The 20,177-nt window shown below is 49.0% G+C and overlaps 7 protein-coding genes across 7 annotated transcripts, besides 1 other annotated feature; 2 read left to right on the top strand and 5 right to left on the bottom strand.

Annotated features, from left to right (window-relative positions):
- Positions 1–2,005: 2,005 nt before the first annotated feature.
- FPSE_07285 (uncharacterized protein) lies at positions 2,006–5,399 on the bottom strand (the record flags this gene model as incomplete). Its single annotated transcript, XM_009260403.1, has 3 exons — positions 2,006–2,104; positions 2,164–5,193; positions 5,247–5,399. The coding sequence occupies 3 exons, from the start codon at positions 5,397–5,399 to the stop codon at positions 2,006–2,008; spliced, it is 3,282 nt and encodes a 1,093-aa protein (XP_009258678.1).
- Positions 5,400–6,074: 675 nt separating this feature from the next.
- Positions 6,075–6,106: a microsatellite.
- A 516-nt stretch (positions 6,107–6,622) lies between these two features.
- Positions 6,623–7,491, bottom strand: FPSE_07286 (uncharacterized protein; the record flags this gene model as incomplete). Its single annotated transcript, XM_009260404.1, has 2 exons — positions 6,623–7,183; positions 7,237–7,491. The coding sequence occupies 2 exons, from the start codon at positions 7,489–7,491 to the stop codon at positions 6,623–6,625; spliced, it is 816 nt and encodes a 271-aa protein (XP_009258679.1).
- Positions 7,492–8,831: 1,340 nt separating this feature from the next.
- On the top strand, positions 8,832–10,719 carry FPSE_07287 (uncharacterized protein; the record flags this gene model as incomplete). The annotated part of the gene is made up of 7 exons (XM_009260405.1): positions 8,832–9,239; positions 9,474–9,546; positions 9,705–9,804; positions 9,862–10,120; positions 10,172–10,214; positions 10,264–10,493; positions 10,555–10,719. 7 exons carry the CDS (start codon positions 8,832–8,834, stop codon positions 10,717–10,719), a joined length of 1,278 nt encoding a protein of 425 aa, XP_009258680.1.
- A 513-nt stretch (positions 10,720–11,232) lies between these two features.
- Positions 11,233–13,134, bottom strand: FPSE_07288 (uncharacterized protein; the record flags this gene model as incomplete). The annotated part of the gene is made up of 3 exons (XM_009260406.1): positions 11,233–11,341; positions 11,392–12,399; positions 12,467–13,134. 3 exons carry the CDS (start codon positions 13,132–13,134, stop codon positions 11,233–11,235), a joined length of 1,785 nt encoding a protein of 594 aa, XP_009258681.1.
- An 801-nt stretch (positions 13,135–13,935) lies between these two features.
- On the top strand, positions 13,936–14,750 carry FPSE_07289 (uncharacterized protein; the record flags this gene model as incomplete). Its single annotated transcript, XM_009260407.1, has 3 exons — positions 13,936–14,058; positions 14,110–14,526; positions 14,589–14,750. 3 exons carry the CDS (start codon positions 13,936–13,938, stop codon positions 14,748–14,750), a joined length of 702 nt encoding a protein of 233 aa, XP_009258682.1.
- Positions 14,751–15,519: 769 nt separating this feature from the next.
- On the bottom strand, positions 15,520–18,071 carry FPSE_07290 (uncharacterized protein; the record flags this gene model as incomplete). Its single annotated transcript, XM_009260408.1, has 3 exons — positions 15,520–16,047; positions 16,098–17,711; positions 17,964–18,071. 3 exons carry the CDS (start codon positions 18,069–18,071, stop codon positions 15,520–15,522), a joined length of 2,250 nt encoding a protein of 749 aa, XP_009258683.1.
- A 1,234-nt stretch (positions 18,072–19,305) lies between these two features.
- FPSE_07291 (uncharacterized protein) lies at positions 19,306–19,781 on the bottom strand (the record flags this gene model as incomplete). Its single annotated transcript, XM_009260409.1, has 4 exons — positions 19,306–19,328; positions 19,379–19,428; positions 19,488–19,693; positions 19,743–19,781. 4 exons carry the CDS (start codon positions 19,779–19,781, stop codon positions 19,306–19,308), a joined length of 318 nt encoding a protein of 105 aa, XP_009258684.1.
- Positions 19,782–20,177: the final 396 nt, after the last annotated feature.

Below are 20,177 nucleotides of genomic sequence, written 5' to 3'. Positions count from 1 at the left end.
GTTGGTTTTAAGCTGTTCACATTTGGACGGCTCACTCGCATTTAGATCAGGCGCACAGATTTGAGCTCATATACCGGATATTATTTCTGTACTGTACATACACGGCGCAACAAGTGGCATAGACTAGACAAAGAAAGACTAGAAAAGATCTGGCTTATTCTCATCCAAGTCCCCGTCTGATAACTACCCAATTGCTCGGGTGGGTGCATTTATGTTTCCTCGTTACCTTCGGTAGTATGTTACACTGAACTGTGGTGCAAGTCAGGCATTAATTGCCATTATCCTATCATGTACCCTTCCCCATTAGTAACTAATTTGATCATTTCGATCTAGTTGATCAAGTTCCCTGGTACCCTGAATTTCTTGCTGACTGCGAAGCCGGATGTGCTGAGTATGAGACTAGACTTACTGACCAGCTGATTCTCAGCTTGTGACTATCATCCATGTGACCTACATCAACCACCACAGAACTCATCTGTCTGCAGCACGCTGTCACTCTTGAAAATTTATAACTAAACTTGGCTGCTGTCAGACTTTCGGTGTATATGGCATGGAATCCCGTGTGAATAGATAGTCATAGATACTCTTGCGTCCGTGGCGAGATGGGCCGCGCCGAGTGACCGCGCGCCTTTATTGGCGTGTTTTTTGTTGCTTGGTTATTGCCATGGACTACAGCGGGGGAACAAGCTTATCGAGGTTCCAGGAGATCGCCTTCGAAGTGTTGGTTTGCTTAGGGTTGATATCACAGCATCATTGATTCGAACGCACAAGCTTGAGGGACGCCTGAAGTGGTCATGGAAACATTAAACAGTACAGGACAAAACTCAAACTTGTGTTAAAAACACGTGATATTATTGAATAACAGAATATCACTTCTTTATCTACTGTAAAGGGCAAATTGTATGATTCGAAGACGTAAGCGAGGACTTGTAGATCAACTATGTCTATTTCGTGAAGCTATATCGTAGATTGGTCGACAACTCGATGAGCAATTTGTAAGTCCCAGGAGGAACAAGATTAGTCAGATTACAATAAACGTCGTTGCCACTTGAAAGCTCGAGAAGCAGGCAAAATAACGCCTCGATCGACAAAGCCATATAATAAACTGGGGATATTAGAGACCATGTTAGATAAACTTCTTAGCCTCATGGCTCGAATACCAGATTGAGCGTGTAAGTCACCCATGATAGGTGCGTCCGGTATTTACAAGTAAACTTGATTATTCGTCATGTTGTGATATGCTGTTTATGGCATTCGCACATCTCGTATCACTCGTACCACTATGCTGCGCCACACCGACTCAGATATGATTGAAGGTATCATGCATCAACCAACCTATAGTTCAAAATGAGGACCCTTTGCGATAGAGTTGCCGATTCACTCCTTTGTTTGTTTTATGAATCGATACAGCTTATGCCTCATGTTCTCCATTGTGTAGAAAGTACCACAAAGGATATAATTAGAGCATTTGACTACGCCTTAGGAATCTCGGAGAAGCATGCACCGAGAACCATGTTTTCTCACCACCACCGACGCCCTCTCACTCAACACTCACAGGAACGTAGAATATAACTACCACATGGCATAAATGTATGAGAAAAAAGTCAATATAATATAGCTTCCTGTCATTCGACATGGCGTGCTCAAAGTCTAGATAGATAATGACCCCTATTTCACAAGACCTTCCCAACATATCGCTAACAAACTAAGCCACCAGCCTCCCCCATCATCTATTGAGGAGAGACTTCTTCCCGGCTCCCATTTTTTGGAATCATTGATTCATCCTTCACATAAACTCCTTATGTATGCATATATGCTCCCAACAGCCACTCTCGGCCACTCCTAGATCCAATCGGTGCTCTAAAAACAGGATTAAGTGGTGGCAGGAAAAGCACCGCCACCACTGAAGAAAAGAAGTATTGTACATCGTGAAACATAGCACTGCGCTTGAAGCTAACCCGGCCTCGAAGCTTCACTCCAGAAGCTTTTCTTGTCAACGGCCAGCTTATTGAGGACTTAGAGGCGCTTTGGTTGGGGTTGGGGTCGGGACACGCTTCAATCTGGCCAGCTCCTCTTCGAGCTGACGTGTTCGAGCACGCTCCTCCTATTGAGACTCGTTAGCATTGATGTCATCAGTTTTGTTTGACAGGGACGTAGGCTTACCTTGATGTTATCCTGGAACTTCTTCCTCTCCTCACGCATCGTGGCCCTGAACTGCTCGCTCAGCACGGAGGCACCTCTGCCAACTCCGCCATTTGGTGGAATTGCCCTGAGACGCTCGCTATCAAGGTCCTCTTGAAGCTTGGTGATATGTTCACGAGCCTTCTCCATGTCTGCCTCGAGTCGTTTGCGCAATGTCACCACCTCTCCCTCAAGCTGCCTCTTCACCACCTGGACATCGTGAAGGTTGTTCTCGAGCTCAATCTTCTCACGCTCAGCACTGAGTGTTTCCTTCGTGACATCCTCAAGCTCTTGGACGGTTCCGGCCAGCTCATTCTTGAGCCTCGTGAGTTGGTTCTGGAGCTTCATCACCTCGCCGCTAGTCTTAATAGCTGCCACGTCGGCGGCCCTCTCGGCACGGGAACCGTAAGCACCATCCAGTTCAGCTTGAGCAATGGTGAGCTCCGTCTTTGTTTCCACAAAGTTCATGTTGAGAAGCTCAAGCTCATCCTCCTTCTCCTTAAGTTGTTTCTTCTTGGCCGCCAATTCATCCTTCTGGCCGTCGACTCGTTGCTGCAGGGACCTAGCATTATTCTCAGCCATTTGTTTGGATCGGTTGACCTCATCTAGTTGTGCGCTGAGGGCATCAATCACTGAATCCACACCAGTCAACTGGTTACGATTGTTGTTGCTAGAAGACTCGGCATCGGCCAGCTTCTCTTCGAGTTGCTTAACATCAGCCTCAAGAGCCGCGATCCTGCTGTTTCGCTCCTCGAGCTGACCTTGAGCGGCCCCTGCGGCCCCTGCGGCCCCTGCCAGGTCTGTCTGAAGTAGTTCCATATCGGACTCGAGGCGGGCAACCCTGGCATTTCGTTCCTCGAGACGAGCTTCGATATCATTGGTCTTCTCCAATTCGGCTTTGAGAGTAGCGATGGTAGCACTATGTACCTCGACCTGATCCTTGAAAGTGTTGGCCTCCTGGATTTCAGTGCGAAGGGTTGCAAGCTTTGCATCGCGCTCCTCGATCTGGGTATGGGCGGCGTTGGCTTGCTCAAGCTCAGACTCAAGTGCGGCGATTTTTCTGTTACGCTCCTCAACCACACTCTGGGCTGTCTCCAGATAAGCCAACTCGGATTCCAGAGCAGTGATCTTGCTCTCACGATCGTCAATCTGAGCCTGGGCAGCAGCAGCGGCAGCCGTTGCATTGGCAAGATCAGATCTGACGTTGTCGAGCTCCTTCTCCAAGCTGTCAATCTTGTCTTCCCGGTCTTCGACTTGCGCATGTGCTGCACCAGCCGCCCCCGCTGCACCGGCCAGATCACTCTGCAGGCGCTTGAGCTCGGATTCCAGCTCATCGATCTTCTTGGTGCTTTCCTCCGATGCAGCCTTCTGAGCGCCGATATTGCGTGCAACGCCAGTACCTTCAAGTTGCTCCAGAGTCTGTTCAAGCATAGCATGTGCAGTGCTGGCGTCTCTCTCGGCTCGAGCCAACAAGACTTGTGTCTCATCCAGCTCCTCCTGTTTTCTCGCCAGTTCCTCGTCCTTTTCGGCGTCCGACTTGTTGTTCAATTCTCGTTGCTGCTTAATCTGCCGCTTCAGTATAGACTTCTGGTTTGCGAGTGTAGTAGTCTGTGAGTACAGCCATTGAACCCGATTCGAGAATCCGGGAAGACTGAATGCTTCGTCAATGTCGAACTCATCATCAGAGACTTCTTCGTCTTCGTAGCCCCTCTCGATACGGGTTCTTCGACGCTCCTCCTTCTCTTTCTTGATCTTAGTGAAACCTGTCTGCATCATGTTCCAGAGGTTCATAAGGATTCGCTCCACTTGCTCATCATCCTGCTTCTCTGGCGGGCCTGATCGAGCTACTTGAATAGCACGTTCTAATTCTGAGTCTGCGGCACGTAATGCATCCTCGAGATATGCAAGTTTCGATTCGACGGTATCTTCTGAGGACTGAGGTGCAGCTGGGTACTCGGGATCCACAGTCATCAACAGGTCTCGAACCTGTTGATTTAATGATTCGATGCGTTTCTCAATGGAGCCGTCAACCTTGCCTTGCTCGCCGGAAGATTCCTCCTGTTCAACCTCGATGGCGTTGAGACCCATTTCAAGATAATCCATCTGATTGTTCAGCAGCTCCCCTGGCTTCATTCCTGGCACACCAAATGGAGGGTCGTAGTAATCCTCGTTCTTGGAGGGGTTGAAACGAACGATAGCATCCCGCAATGAGCCGTTTAGGTTTTCCAGTCGAGCCTCCATCTCTGTTATCGACGTAACTAAAGAATCAGACTGGCCCTTGAGAAGCAAGTTCTCATCCTTAATCTTTTCCAACTCTTTCAGCTGACTGTGCTGTTCTCGAATTGGTGATTTGAGTGGTATTTCGATAGGCTGTTGGCGAGGGGGGCCCCTGGTAGATATTCCATTCGCTTGGTCGAAGTGGTTATCATCATTGAAGAAATGCTCGTCGCCGGCGCGGTCCATGCTGTTGCGCGTATACGTATATAGGCTCTCTGGACTCCCAGGCATGCCATTCATTGGATGCAGTGTAGGGGTCATGTCCTTCTTCTTGTTTGATGCCTTGTGCGTGAGCTGAAGAATACCGGCAGTGTGTTCCAGAAGGCGTCTTTGAGGCTCCATAAGCCGTTTCTCGAGATTAAAGAGCTCCGCTGCCAACTCCTCACATTTCCTTTCGCTCGCCTGCCTCTCAGTTTCAGCTTCCTTTGCGCGAGCTTGGTCGCCGCTGTTGCGACCCAGAAGACTCCTTCGCTTGCCTTCCAGCTTCCCGGGATTATATAATCTCGCCATTGAAATTGCTGCATCTCGGTATTTGGACTGGATTGTCAGGTTCTGTCGAGTCGACTCAACGCGTTGAGACAAAGACTGGCACTGCTTCTTAAGATCGTCCACTTCTTCTTGCGATAAGATCTCATATTCTTTACTATCAGAAAGAGCGGTTTCGGTGAGGAGATGTACTTGGATCGGATCTCGAAGGTCGACAAGCGCGGAACTTTGTGGTCGTTCAGGGTTCATCTATGTCGATAGTTAGAAGCTGTAAGTAAAAAACTCCACTATTATGACTATACCGGGTTGTAAAGTCCATTATCCTTTTCGAAACCGTTTATTATCTCGTTGCGATAACCTTCAACAAAGGTTTTGCCACGAGGACTTGTAGCCGTGGGTGACATCCTGGAAGAGTCGAACCCATATGGGCTGCCCTCTCGCGCGTATGCACTCATAGTTTCGACGAGTTTAGAATTATTTCGTGTTGATTATCAGAACATAAGATGATCCTCGAATGGGAATTGACGGTCAAGATAACACAACAGAAGCCATAGAGAGCGATGGCTGGTCCGTATCGGAAGGTTTGACAGGTGGTTGATGCTTGCTGAACGGTTCAACAAAGGGGCGTCGCGTCCAGGAACGGCTGAGGCTAGGGTATCGCAGAACGTCGAGAGCAATCCTGCTAGAGGCGCTGAACTGCTACCGCCAAAAAGTCAGTGCAAAAGCCTTGAGGCTATTCCAAATGCTGGGGAGAGAAAAGGAGAGGTCGGTGTCGACTAAGAAGAAAAGGAGACCCATCGACAACCCAAAAGGTCGAATACGGTTGATTAATTACCTTAAGTCGTCCAGTGGGACCCTTGTGAAGTACTCCACTGAGAGTTGAATTACAGCGGCGGAGCTGATGAGTCTAACCGAGTCAAGTAGACAGGTACGTACCTACTCGGGATGGATCTACCACTCAGGCCACTGCAATTCGGTCTTCCAGGGGTTTTGCGGCGGTTGGAGCAAGGCACGAGAGGGGCGCACCCGCATTGCTCAGGCATGGGTCCCTCCACTAGGCTTTATCGAGCTCCTAGCTCTTTAACAGATGCACCAGTAGGAATGGGCCTCTGTTTCGAGAATAGTCTTGTGAGAGAAAGCGAAAGAGAGAGAGAGAGAGAGAACAGGATAGAGATGGCGTTTCTTGTTCTTGTTTATCTAGGTGATTTCGACCTGCATGATTATTACAGCGTTTTCTTAGAGGCTGAGCTGTCCTGCTTGCGACCCCATTTTCTTATTTATAAACATTAATACTCCCTTTATAGTGGCTTTCATTGGCATTGCTGTCATATCTCTCCATGGCTGTGTCCGCTGATCCCCAGTAATGCTGACAGCCGATGGATGTGGCTGACAACGCCATGGACGAATCCTAATTGCGCAGGTTGACACCCTCCGTCGATACACGAAACTGTCAGCCTGTCTTGACACATCAGAGATGCGTCTGCCGTTACTACATTGGGTTCATTCCTTCGCCAGACAATGCTCGATCAATTATTGGTATGCCATATGTACGCTGAGTTGAGACAAGTTGGAGGGGGAATGCACTGTAAGACTCGCATGTCCCGTAGTGATTCGGACCATGTCGCTGAATTGAATGCAATTGAATGACTGTGGCGATGCCTTTGTCATATAGACCGCACTAAAGTACTTCTCGTACTTGGTCCATGATCTGCTGTCCCATTGTTCTTCGACGCTCGGCTTGTCCCTGCGCCTGTCCCTGCGCTCCCGTTGTGGCCGCCGTTGAATTCTCATCTTCAAGACGACGTCGGAGACCTTCAAACTCGGCGCTCCGCCTCTGCGAACTCAGTCCCACTACCCAACCTGGCACGCGCCAACGTACGAGGGTAGCCGGGAGAAGCCCTTCTCGCCACGAATATCCAATGACCCAGCCGGTGATTGCGCCCAGAACCGAACCTGGCCATTGTAATAGTGCGAGGTGTAGAGCAATGGCGTATTTGTAGGACTTATCAGAGAACGTAAGTCCCACGAATGGTCGGTCCGTTGGTGGTGCCTCGGACGTTGCAATTCGATATTTGTACATGTGCGGAACCATTGCATGATACTGAGCAAGAATGGCGAAAATGATGGGAGTAGGGCCAGCCGGGATGTAGTTCAGATATCCGGCAGTGAGAGGCCGCAGCACGATCGAGACGATCGGTGGAATGATGGACGTGATGAAATAAGTGACAGCCAGGAAGGACTGGGAATGGATTGTCAGTGATTTTGACGAGAATCTGCCATTGAACGACTTACAACGAACTTGCGGGAACCCCACATGCGCTCAACGATTCGAAGGTTATACAAAGACATGGCAGCAAAGAGAACCTCGGTTGAGTTGACATAACACAGCTGGTAGGCCAGAAGCCTCCAGAATTGCCGATAACGCCATATGTGAGTATCGATTAAGATGTAAAAGTAGTGCTTGACGTCAAGGACACTGGCTAGAATAGAGCCAGCCACAAGACCGACCACACCAAGCCGGGTCACGGGTGTATTGGTAAAAGACATAATGCGCTTAGCTGGGAAATGATCGCAATGCTTATGGCATCATAGTTCGAGGCAAGTTTCGGGTTATCTGATTGTGTACAAACGTATTCGCGTTATCTGGTATCGTAATGTAATCGACGAAGTTTGACACAATACAAGCTCCAGATGATGAAGCTCCAGGAGCTATCCGCGAAAGGTGGCATTTCGATGTCACGTGCAGACTCGGGTAATTATGGGGCATGCTGCATCTCTGACCCCGCTGACGTCGCTCTAATAAAACGTTGTTGCAATGAATATTTCGGTTAAGACGATGTACTATTACAGAACTACAGGGTAAAGAGTCAACTGTGGACAAGATAGGGATTACTAGCTATACACATCTATATCACAGTAGCTTAGTACGATGCAATCGTCTGATCTTAGTAGAATATATTATGAATGATGTACAAAGGTGAGACAAAGATTGCCGAGAACTGAATTAAGTAGTAGATCGAGATAGGTTGCTTCACAAGAGTCCACAGAACATCGAGTCAAACCTCACGCTACGAACCCAGAGGAACCGATGATCGAACTTTAACAAGCAGCATACAATACAGTATTGCTAAACAGTCCAGTAGGCCTAATGCACCTCGATCTGTCTAACGGGAATAGATAGATCTTTTCAAGTCGCGCCCCCTGTAACGTCACGCTACCAACCAGCATGACTAGCCTAGCTTCCACAGTGGGTTGAACTCCAGTTGGGCAGGTAATAAACGCCAAGCATGCAAAGCCCATCATTGCCAAATATCAGGATGGAGATTCAAATTAATTACTAGCATAAATAATCGTTGGTTAGTTAATAAAAACTTGGAATATCTTCTGAGTTGAACTCTACAGTGGCTGCTCTGTAGTTGTAGAAATACGAAACTCTAACAAAGAATATTCATACTCCATCACCATCACTTCAACCTCTCCTTCCACCTCTTTCGCACCTTGAATCAACCTCACCCTCTCACCAAACTCAACCATCCACAAGCGGCTCACGCGGCTCCTAATAAAGTCACTTGTCAACCTGACTTTGGTACTGATCAGCCGCCGAAACAAGAAACTCTTCACTCCCTTTTCCCCTCCCTACCTTAGGCCCCCCCGGGAACAAGGGCCATCAATTCAGACTAAATCTCGCCTTTTCCTCCGCCTACAACTCCGATCATGCCGCTCGCTAACTTGGGCTCTCTCATTCTCCACCATATCGTCTTTGTCGCTCACCTGGTCTACTTCCACATTGCTTTCACTCACATGGAACCAAGCGTTCTCGTGGTCATCTACTGTGTCTCTAAGCTTCTCGCCCGCCGCGCCGACGACATTGGCGGTCCTCCTCCGGAATGGCCCCCTCCGGCTATCCAGTGGTAGCCGGTCTTCCGTCTCCGGCTTCGGCCTCCGGGCTGACCGGTCTGACTACAGGCTATGAGTCTCCGTCAGAAGAGCATCCGCCTTTCTTTTCGGCCGTAGCGTCGGCGCCCGCTGCCCATGACGGGAAGACAAATCAAAACCCAAGGCGTCTTGCCGTACCGCGGCCTGTACTAACTCAACGACCGTCGTATATCGCCGCGGTTGCTTTTGAGGATGCCAATGGCAACAACCAAAGTCGCCCTCGGCTCGTTAACCAAAGTTCTACAATTACCGCTCACAGCTTGAATCATGTTATGGCCACAGTGGAAAAGACGCCTCAGAGCCGAAAGGTCGGTCTAAGGGATCGCATTGCCTGTTACCAATGGACTTATTTTACTTTGGTAGGTGTTTCCGAGACTCAATTGTGGCCTGGCTGACATCCTCTAGACAATGTCGACCGGCGGCATTGCCAATATTATCCATTCATGTAGACACGCCTTCTTCCAAATCCAAGGGAACTTGACTGACCCTCACTAAGTAAAATGGACAGATCCCTGGCTACACGGCATCGGCCTCTTCTTTTTCTTCCTCAACATTGTCCTATTTATTATGAACTGTGTTCTCATATGTACAAGATTTCATCTTCGCCCGGGGAGTTTCATACATTCTTTTACCGATCAGATAGAATCACTATTTATCTCAGCATCTGTAAGTTTCCGGTTATTCTTCACGCAAGACTGGTACTGACATACACAAGTTGGTCTCGTGAGCGATACATATCTGCAATTCACTTTCGATCAGCTCTGACAATTTTAGTGTTGCTGTAATATTAATCAATACCTGTCAATATGGTATTCCTCATACAGGCCCGTGGCTTCTTAACGCCATGGAGTGGGTGTTCTGGGTCTATGCCGCCCTCAGCGTTTCTGTCAGCGCATTTTTATATCTTATTTTATGGTCAACACTGTGAGATATCCTAATTCCTACCCTTTAAACACCTTCAATACTGACAGTTTTTCTCAGGATCTTCCCCGTTCACACAATGACACCCACATGGGTCTTTCCCGCATACCCCCTACTTCTCAATGCACCCTTTGCAGCAAATCTCATCGCTGCAGCGGAATCTTCGGGCCATAAAATGACAGTAAATACCGTGGCTATGGCGCTCGGAGCTACTGCGATTCAAGGAACCGGATGTTTAATCGCCTTTATGATATCTTCTGCTTTTATTTATCGTCTAATGACTCAGAAGCTTCCACGGGATAATCAGAGACCCGGTATCGTGAGTTTAACATTCTGCAATCATGTTAATATACCAATTAATATTTGTTAGTTCATGTCTATAGGTCCTTATGGGTTTACTGCAGCTGGTATAGGTACGTTGTCATGTTTGATTCCGCAGAGGTAGATATCTAACAACCGCAGCCCAACTCGGTAGCCAGGCAGACTTACTTGTGCCTGAGGACTTTCTAGGCGCTTCACATGTCGCAGACATCATCAAAGTCATAAGTATTCTTGTGAGTCTCTGGCTATGGGGCCTTGCCCTGTGGTTTTTCCTAGTATGCGTCGGCGCATTGTGGAAATATACCAGGTCAGGCCACCATATGCCCTTCCAGATGACATGGTGGTCTTTTGTGTTTCCCAATACTGCTCTTGTAAGCATTTACTCCTCGACGCAACTTCCCGTGAACAAAATCTCATTTGTTTTATCTACAGGTTACGGCCACTAGCGTCATGGGTAAGGTCTTTGACAATAATGGCCTACACATCTTTGCGTCTGTCATGACCGTTGCTATCATCATTGTCTGGATCATAATCTTTGCAAGGATGTGCTGGAGTCTTAAAACGAAGAAGCTTCTCTGGCCCAGGGATGAAAAATAGACCATTACACAGCCTCGTAGGTCAATTCTTTTTAACACGTTTCTGCCATTCATGTCTATAGACACTTTGATTTCAGCGGCTGATGTGGAGTTTGCTTTGATTGATATATGGGGTTTAGCACTGCTGGGCGTTGTACGGCTTTCTCAATTAGACTCAACATAGATGAATGTCAGATCAAACCATTACTATCACCACTCGATCCTGGATACATGTGTGTCGATTTGGGCTGACATGCTTCCGTTTTATGGGAGGGACTACTTGAAAAAATTATTGCATGAGCAAGTTGCTTTGATTCAGTGCCCTAGTAGGACTCTCATGATCCCATATACACTACTCCGCGTAGATGGCCTCACATGCTGTACCCAAACAATACAAGGTAAGAAAACGCATTGCCATTCGCTTTCCGAGAACCTCCGAAACGCCCCCAAACTCCAGTGTACAAAGATTCTGGTCACCACACCCCGACACTTGAGCTTTAAGATACACCAAAAAATTGTCACATACAGAACTGTCTTACAGCTTCGCCTTGACGCCTTCACCGGCAGTGGCTTCGAGGTTGACGGTGATCTCGCCTGTCTTCTCGCCATGGCCGAAAAAGATGACTTGCACAGTCAAGTCATCGCTACACAGTTGTTAGTTACGGCACATATGATTGCGAACGAGGTTCCTTACCGGTAACGTCGCGAGAATGGAGAAGGTAGAGTGAGCAGGGCGCACACCTGCTCGTCATTGTTGCCACCAAGAGCATTTCGGATAAGGTGTGTAGCAACATTCTTGTCCTTCACTGTGAAGCGATCCTTGGCATCGGGGTCGATACCCCACTGCTGAACGCGGATAGGGGTCTTGTTGCCGTCAGGTCCAGCAGTCTTGCTCTCCTCGACGGGCAGAGGTGTCTTTGACGATCCGAAGATCCTGTCCCAGGCAGCATCAAACTGAGAGTTGGTTCCAGACTGTCCTTCAGTTTCGATCCACTTGCCTACGAGGCCGACAACCTCTTCGTTGGTGAGCATCTCCCACAGGCCATCGGTGGCCAAAACAAGGAAATCGCCATTCTCAGGGCTGACCTTGGTTGTCGTGACCACAGGCTCAGCTGTAACATATGGAGGAGTTTTCAGAAGGGGCGAGGGGCTGCGGCCGAAGAAATTCTCACGCAGCTTGTATGCGACGTCTCTGCTCCACTTGTAGACAGCATCACCAAATGCACGGCTGGGCTCCAATCCACCTAGAACACGACCATTGCGGATGACGTGCTCCTCTCCAGGGTGTTCCTTGCGCATGCGATCAACCTCCGAGGGGTTGCTGCCAGTTTGATCATCTGAGAGCGCTGTGGCAGTCCACTTTCCATTCGCCGCTCGACGACCCAGAACAGCGCGAGAATCGCCTGTGCAGGCAACACGCAGAAGATTGCTGCGGCTGTCGTAGAATGACAATAGAGCACACGATCCGGACAGAGCGGGCTGCAACAACTCGGCAGCAACAGTCTTGGAACCTCCCTTAAACACCTTCTCGACGCTCTTGTGAACAATCTCGTTGTCCAGGTTGTTGAATCCAGTCTTGATGGCCAGAGTTACCTCATCTTCAGAAGGTAGCTCGCCAGAAGCCTGCTTGTAGGTCGCGTTGAGTTCACGGGCGACATAGTTGATCAAGCTTTCCCTCAATGTCGCAGAAGTAGTCCATCCTCTAAAATGTGTAAGTCATGGACCCTAATATTTCACTGCGCAAGCTGTATTCCGTGACAACTACTTACGAATGGCCATCAAAGACGCCCCAGAACATCCAGTCGCTGTTGTCAGTCTCGGCAGAAGACCTGCTGGGAACTTGGACAATCTTCTCGGCGTGATCATCCTCAATTGGGTCGTTGCTGGGCAGCTGGACCAAGTCATAACGAGTAACACCTTGACCTCGGCTGACGGAGTAAGACTGCTCAAGGCGACGTAGCTTTTGTGTAGCCTGATCGGGCGTCAACATCTCGACAATGCGACGGCCGTCGTCGCTGGTAGCCTTGGAGATTGGTCCCTCACCAACAATGGTGCCTTGCCTGAGTTCGTCAGCGCCCACTACAAGGACGGTACGAGTCGGCACCGCATCAGCCGTCTGAGTGGATGTGAGGCTGTTGGCACTAAAGGTGGAAGTAGGCGCAAAGTCAGTGCTGTTGTAGGAGTACCAGGCGCCGTATCCGACGACGATACTGGAAAGCAGTGCGGTGGGCAAGCGCCGGAAGTACATGGAGGACTTTAGTGGAATGTGCTTCGTCGACTTGCGATGAGCGTACCGAGCATGCGCGCTGGCCTTGGATCGAGATTGATGGGCGAGAACCGTGGAGGAGACGGAGAAGCCACGACGCGGGGTTCGAGGGAGGGCGCGGACGGTCGAAAGAGAGGTCGTCCGAAGGGATTTGACGGCAACTCGATTCATCGGGGCGACGGGCAGGGGAGCTTGGAGCTAACCTGGCAGGGAGTGGTGGTTGACGGCTACAGGAGGAATAGAAAAGAGACGTTGTATGCCCCAGAATGTCAAGGAATGGCCAACAACAAAGAAAACAACGACCGCGATGGCATGGAAGGGTCGAAGACTGTACTGAAGCTAGGACCGCGATAGATTCTCTACACAGTGTCGTCTAGACCAGGAAGTAAGTGGGTGGTGGATAGCAGAGGTTCGTGATGGTGGATGAAGGTTGCTCGTGTGGGTCTGGAGAAGCACGACACTATCTTATCGCGACCTTTCCCTTCTCGGACTTCAGCTAATGATAAGTCACTGCGAATACCGGAGTTGAATGTGTTAAGTCAAAAAGATTTTATATCTTCTCTCCGTCTCTCTTATTGAAACTTATTTCACTGCCTCTGAATTGCCTACAGCGACTTATTCCGATATTTCTCACATTCTCATGGTCACGTCTTAGACCGTCCGCCCCACGTGAGCTAACAGAATAGCACCCGACCTGAGTTTAATCCAATCTGTCTGGAAACCGACTTCAACCGAGGTTCACCTCTTGCTACTGTTTCAGGCCTGATTGACCCAAGTCCTGAACAGGCAAGCTTTGCTAGCCCTGTGAGCTTTACCAACCCCGGGCCTGTTTTTCTCACATGTTAGTACATAGTGAGATGATCATCCCCTTGCACATGGACACGATGAAATTCCATGCTTGTATGTGTGTTTGAATGTGAAGCTTACTGAGATCTAACAGATTTCGAGAACCTCCAATCAAAGATTCTCATAATGAGCCAGCAACAGCCCTCACAGTCTCTTGCTGGAGCTGATCGCATCAGGGCTCTCAAAGATGATGATGCCATATTCACTGCTTTTGATACATATCCATGGACCAAAGATAAAAATTTCATGGTAAATAAGCCATCCTTTTTCTCATTCTAAGAGTTGCTAACAATTCATTAGTCAGGCCTTTGCGCCATCCTTGGTGAACCTGGCCAGCAAGATCCCCAAGCCTCTCTCTTAGATATGGCCATCCACGCTCGTATCTTTTATTATGCGCAGCGCATTGGCGTCGACATCGACTTTGGTTCCTACAAAAGCTGGTTAGCTAGCAAGACAAACCATCAGCCCCCGGATGTCTTGCCAGAGGAATACCGTCAACGCGCAGAGGCCAATGCCACCTCAACTGCAGTCCTGGACTGGCAGAAGGCTGCACCAAAGACTGATCTCTATATCGACAGGAAAGCCGCTGCAGCTCAATCCGGTTCAGAAGATCAGCCTAACTATCCAATGGGGTTTGCCGAAATGATCAAACTTATCCAAGAGGGCAAGCCTGTGCCGGGAATTCGACAAATACCAAACACCATCGTCAGGGATCCCGTGAGTCCAACCCTAGATATAACAACTCTTGAACTCATGTGTATTTACTAAATCATGTACAGGCTGTGAAACCTGTTGGGGCCAGAACTGCCCCAAGAAAGCCCTGGGAGAAAGATGTTAGCCCCGATTCTTCCACTCTTGCAGACCTGCCAAAGGCGCTTGATACCGAGTTTCCACCCCTTCACGATGATCCGGTTGCTTCCTCTGCTGCTGAAACTTCGTAAAAATATCGCTGTCTTGTCGTTTATATAGCATTCGCGGCGTTAGGGACCATGCAACCATGGGCATGCTTCATTGTGAATTCGAGCAAGATAGATAGATGGCTGAAACAATCCGACTTTGGCTCATCAATCACGGCACACAACTGGATCATTGAGAGTGATAAAAGCATTAACTGTTTATTAAAGGGATTTAAAGACTACCGTAACGACCCGTGTGCTATAGGAAGACGCCTGAACCCAGCATCCGCATAGAAAAACGACATACAACTTCATAACCCACCCCAACCTCTAAGGGAGCCCTTCTAGACCACCGTCATTCATACCCGTAGATTGACTGAAGAAGTATGGCCATGGCACCCCGTAAGACATGGTTCCACTCATCCTGTAAGAGTGGCAGCCCATAAACGGTGTGATACAGAGGTCAGCTCTGCAAGGACTGCCGGTGCTTAGTATCTACCATCCTCTCCATATTGCAAAATCGATAACCATAATGTGTCCAATGCACCCGAGGAGGCAGTAGCCATCCGGGCTTAGGATGTCGTGTGATCTGTAAATTACTTGTGTGGGAAGATGTTTCTTAAGAAAGGTCGACAAATTCTGGTTTGTTGCGTGATCTTGACGAGTGGAAGGATCGGCGATTCAGATATGGGCTCCTCGATGTGGATGACAATGAAAAAACAGAAACAAAAGTGCAATGGGGAATGCTCTGCATCCTCTAGCAGAAAACTGTCTATGGCGATAAAAGAGATCAATTGGCAAAGAATAGAAGAATTTAGCGGTAGCCGTTGCTGTAGCGTGGTCCAGGTCCCATGCGTCCACTCATTCCAGGACCGGCGCCAGGGCCGGGACGAGTCGCAGCAGCATGGTTGGTGCAGAGCATGCCGACACGAGAACCAAACTTGGAACCTCGCAAGGAGACCATGTGCTTTCGGATGTGAGCGGCAACAATCTCGCGATGCTGAGGAGAGGCGTTGTTGAGAATCCACTGGATGAGGTAGTTGCCATACTGATCACTCGCGATGTCGATGAGTGGGATGCGTGTACGGTCGCGACGACCCTCACAGACTCGGTCCAGGTAGCGGCCGAGGAAGTCTGAACCACCAATCTTGAGGCACTTCTCGACAACCTTGGAAGCGAACTGATCGGTACTGTACTCTGCGGCATAACGAATGACGTGGTCAACAGCCCGACTGCGGTCAGGAGGAGCACCATGTTCGCAGATGTGCTGAATGCACCAGTTACCAAATTGGCCATGTGCCACAATGTTAATGTTGGCAAGAACCTCCTCGATACAAGGACGCTGTTAAGAAGGGTTAGTATAGTGACTTTGATAAAAACAACTCGACATACCTTATCCTCTTCAAGGCAGTTCTCAAAAATGTTCTGCACAACAAGACTACCAGTTTCCCCAAGGGCTACTTCATGCCACATTCCGCTCAGTGCTTCGTTGACATACTTCATGATCTGTGGGGGCGACTCGGTCCAACGAAGCTCGAAAAGCTTCTGCCAAACATGGCAAGCGTAACGGTGAATAACCGTCTCCGGGATGCGTCGCAAAAGTTCAGAAACCATAATGGCCTTATACTTTTCCGGGACTGAGTCAAATGCCTTCTGAACAACATGGCAGCCAAAAGGATCCATGGAGAGGCTCAAAGTGTTGCCCCGAATAGCTTCGGCGATGTGGATGACCTGGTCAGGTGTGCCATGCTCAAAGCATCGCTGCACCAAAAAGTTGCCAAAACGATTGATCATCAAGGGGTAAGCCTGGGCTACGATCGCATCCACGATCTCAAACTTTTGTTCGGGGGTTCCGACCTTGAGCTTCTGCTGCAAAAAGATAGAAGCTTGCTGATCGTTGTTGCATACAATCTTGTCGACAATGTACTTCCAGTTGCAGTTGACATTGCGATCCAAGAGACGACGGTAGTTCAGTGGCTCAGTTGGGGGGAGATATGTCTGATCCTCGGGCGCGAGAACCTCTCTTGGGTCCAGTCCCCTGCGTGGGTACATGGCATGTGGGCCAACTTCATTCTTCCATCCAGATCCAGCAGTGAACTCAGAAGCATGAGGTGACAGAGGTGTTCCAGCAGGAGGTGGATAGGGCGGGTAGACGCCCATAGGGCCGAGTCCCTGAGGAGCGTTCATAGGTGCTCCAGGAACAGGACTGCCCATGTAGTCGGATTGGTTGGCAGGGCTGTTATAGCCTCCTCCATAACCAGATCCAAACGGCTGGGGGGAGTTGAATCGACTCTCGATACGGTTACCACGGCGTCCGTAGCCGGGGCGCATCATCTCTGCATCGGGAGTCATACGCTCGTTGCGGAAGCCTTCCATGATGGGATAGGGGGGACCAATAGGTTCTGGGCCTGGAAGGTTAAAACCGCGTCCCCCAAGCCATTTTCCAGGAGCCGGCTCAGCAACCGGTGCCTGAAGCGTGTTGGTGAAGGGGCCAGGTTGTGCTCCCCAGATTTCTCGAGTACGATTGAAGGTGGAAGCAGACATGGCATCGCTTGTATCGGAATGAGCATCATCTGGAGATCCCCATACACCCTCACGAGTAGGGTACAACGAGTTGTTGGATCCAATGGCAGATGTGCCGGGTACAGTCTTAGAGACGCGGGTGTCTGCTAGCTCTTGGTCGAGCTTGGAAATCTTGCTCTCTGCTTGGGCGAGCTGCAACTTCAGGCGGACCACTTCTTCGCTTTCGCTACGAGCATCGTCGAGAGTAGCACTGGCGGGTCGTGTAGTAGGGGCCGTGCTTGGAAAGGCATCGGTAGCAGGAGTGACAGGCAGGGAGTTGCTTGAGGACGCATGATCAAATACTCTTGTGTAGTAGACTGCTTCGTGATTCGCCTTGAGGGAATCGGCCTGCTGATCCATGTTCTGCTCCTCAATCTTGGCAAGGAGCTTGTCCACAGGGTAAGATTGTTCGGTAGCCGAGTAATCGTGACTGATTTTCATCTTCTATAATGGTTAGTAAATTATTTGTCGCGGGTCAGATGGGCAGTTTCACCTTTGGGAGGCCTTGGTTCGCGAGCTTCGACGTTGTGAGGGCCGAGATGCTTTTCTTTGACGGGTTTATTTTACCTGTTTCCTTCTGTGGTTTACATCGGTAAGTTATTCGTAAGTAAAAGAGACAAGGGGGGAAAAGTGGTATGATATCAAGCCACTCTATGGCAAATCCAATAAAGCCGACAAAGCTAAAAGTTTACTGACCAGAACAGAGGCACGTGGGGAACTGCCTGAAGTGTCGCCCTGCGCAACAGCCGTGAAGATAGGGCTGTTCTTTTCAGGCGATGCCTGAGAATACCCAGGTGAAGACATGTAGTCGCACCGGTTGGGTTGAACTTTTGATGCAAAGAGTCTGGCGAGACCGTGATCGGATAAGAATTGTAGTGAGGGAGTGGACGCAAGTAACACGCAATGTGAGACAAAGAGAGTGAATGTACTGAATGTACGAACCAAGAAGAGGCTGATTGATTGTGCTGAGGGGAGATTGTGAAAAGAAGAAAAGTGTGAAGGGGTGGAAGAAAGGAAGAAGATATGGTGACGGAAGGGGAGTGGAGGTTAATCACTGACGCAGCTTTTTCGGCAAGCCAAGCGGAAGGAAAGTGAAGATGGAAGGAGCGTAAAGTGGCAGGTGCTAACGGCCGACAGGAGCAGACCGGCCACTTCTGTTCCTTCCACTTTTGTTAGAGATGTCGCATGCAGCTGGCACTGGCAGATTAAATAGGGGCCTGTAGTCACTAAATGCAATGCCCTGTATCTTGAAGCCATCGTGGCTTTGTCACTGCTATTGTTCCTATAGTAGATTTAGGCACGCCAATGCAGGATTGAGTCTTATACACTTCCATAGTAGACGTCTACAGAGAAGACTTCGTGCCTGAATAAAGCCGTCTAATATGAAATATGGAACTGAAGCGTGCATGCCAATCTTGATATTTACCGAATGGTTAATATGAATTAGTTGCCCATACACGGAGAACGACGGCTGGAAGTTCTTTCTGCGGCTAGAAGACGGAGAGACAGAAAAGTGCACCGGCTTGAATTGCCAAGTACAAACAACTCGAACAGATTGTGAGGAAAGGGGTGTGAGTAGCCCAAGGCATTCTCACTCCAAGCTTGTATCCACGTCACCTTGAGCAGAACTTGTCACTTTAATGCCATAAGATGTTGCCACTCTTCTGCTCAATATGAACACTTGAGATACTTCAACACTCATGAGAAGTGTGGCTGGATTGTTGAGCGAATCAAGGCATCGATATCCTTTTCGCAGTTGGACGGGCTTCCTATCCAACAACCGAACAAGCAACAGATCAAAGCACAGACAAACTTTCCTAATTGAGAATTGAACAATGCATTCTTTGCGGTAATACAAGTAATTGTACATACTGAAGAGAAAGCCATAGATGTCTTGGCTTTCCTCGTCATCACTGCCCCAACACCACATACAAGGAGTCGTAAAATCGAAATATCGTCTACTGTTTGTAGGGGATCCCTGGAATTTCCTACGTTGCCATGATCGAGATCGAATTTGTCATTACATTCATTGTCTGATTTATCGCTTCTTGCCGGTAGGAGCTGGAAAGCTGTTAGTGACTCCTTGGAGCCGGCGAGTCGAAGATGCATACCTGGAGGTCCCTTCTTCTTCTTGGGCGCACTCTTTCCGCGAAGCTTGAGTCTGAAATCAAATTGTCAGCACTTTCGCACCTATTTCCAAGGTTGCAGTTTCCAGCTTACTCCTCGATGTACTCAAATCGGTCCTCCTCTCCCTCATCCCAAGTTGCCAGGGTTGGTCCGAATTCGCGCTTGAGGTCCTGTATCGTCGCTGTCTTTCGAGGGTAGTATGCTGCCGTGGCTGGACCTCGTAGCCGTTGTCGGAGGATCTTGGTACCCATACGGACACCCTCAGGGTTGTAGGACGTCGCGAAGACCTGGCATTGCGCCTGTGGAAAATCAGTACGAGAAATACCGTGCCGGTTTCGATAGAATCACCTTCATCAGATCCAGTATCCGCGCGCGTGGGACACTCATCTTGACGTGGTTGACATTAAATGTTGCTCCTGTCAATTTTCCAGTGATTGAATTGACGTCTTATCTGAAGTCTGCGCAAAAGTTGAACGAAAGCCCCGATTGGATAATGCGATCAGAATACGGGTCCTCAGCTTGAATACCGATTCCAAATGGACCAATAAAAATGCACTTTTATAGAGTGTCACTCGACTTTGATATGAACATATGCACTCTATTTTGCCATCTACTTTCTCTTGAAGACGTAATTACCACATCTAGTTTATCAGGAGGCTCACTTAATCGATTGCCTGGTGTTCAATTTGATCTTGGGTCTTGGAACATCACAACACGAAGCAAGGATCACGTGACCCTCATCAATTATTGTTGTTAGTATCGCGAAGATTGCTGCTCTTTTTT

The sequence above is a fragment of the Fusarium pseudograminearum genome, chromosome 3 (genome assembly GCF_000303195.2).
Source record: "Fusarium pseudograminearum CS3096 chromosome 3, whole genome shotgun sequence".
NCBI lineage: Eukaryota > Fungi > Ascomycota > Sordariomycetes > Hypocreales > Nectriaceae > Fusarium > Fusarium pseudograminearum.
The sequence above is the reverse complement of the archived record's forward strand: the minus strand, read 5'-3'. Positions and strand labels throughout refer to the sequence as shown.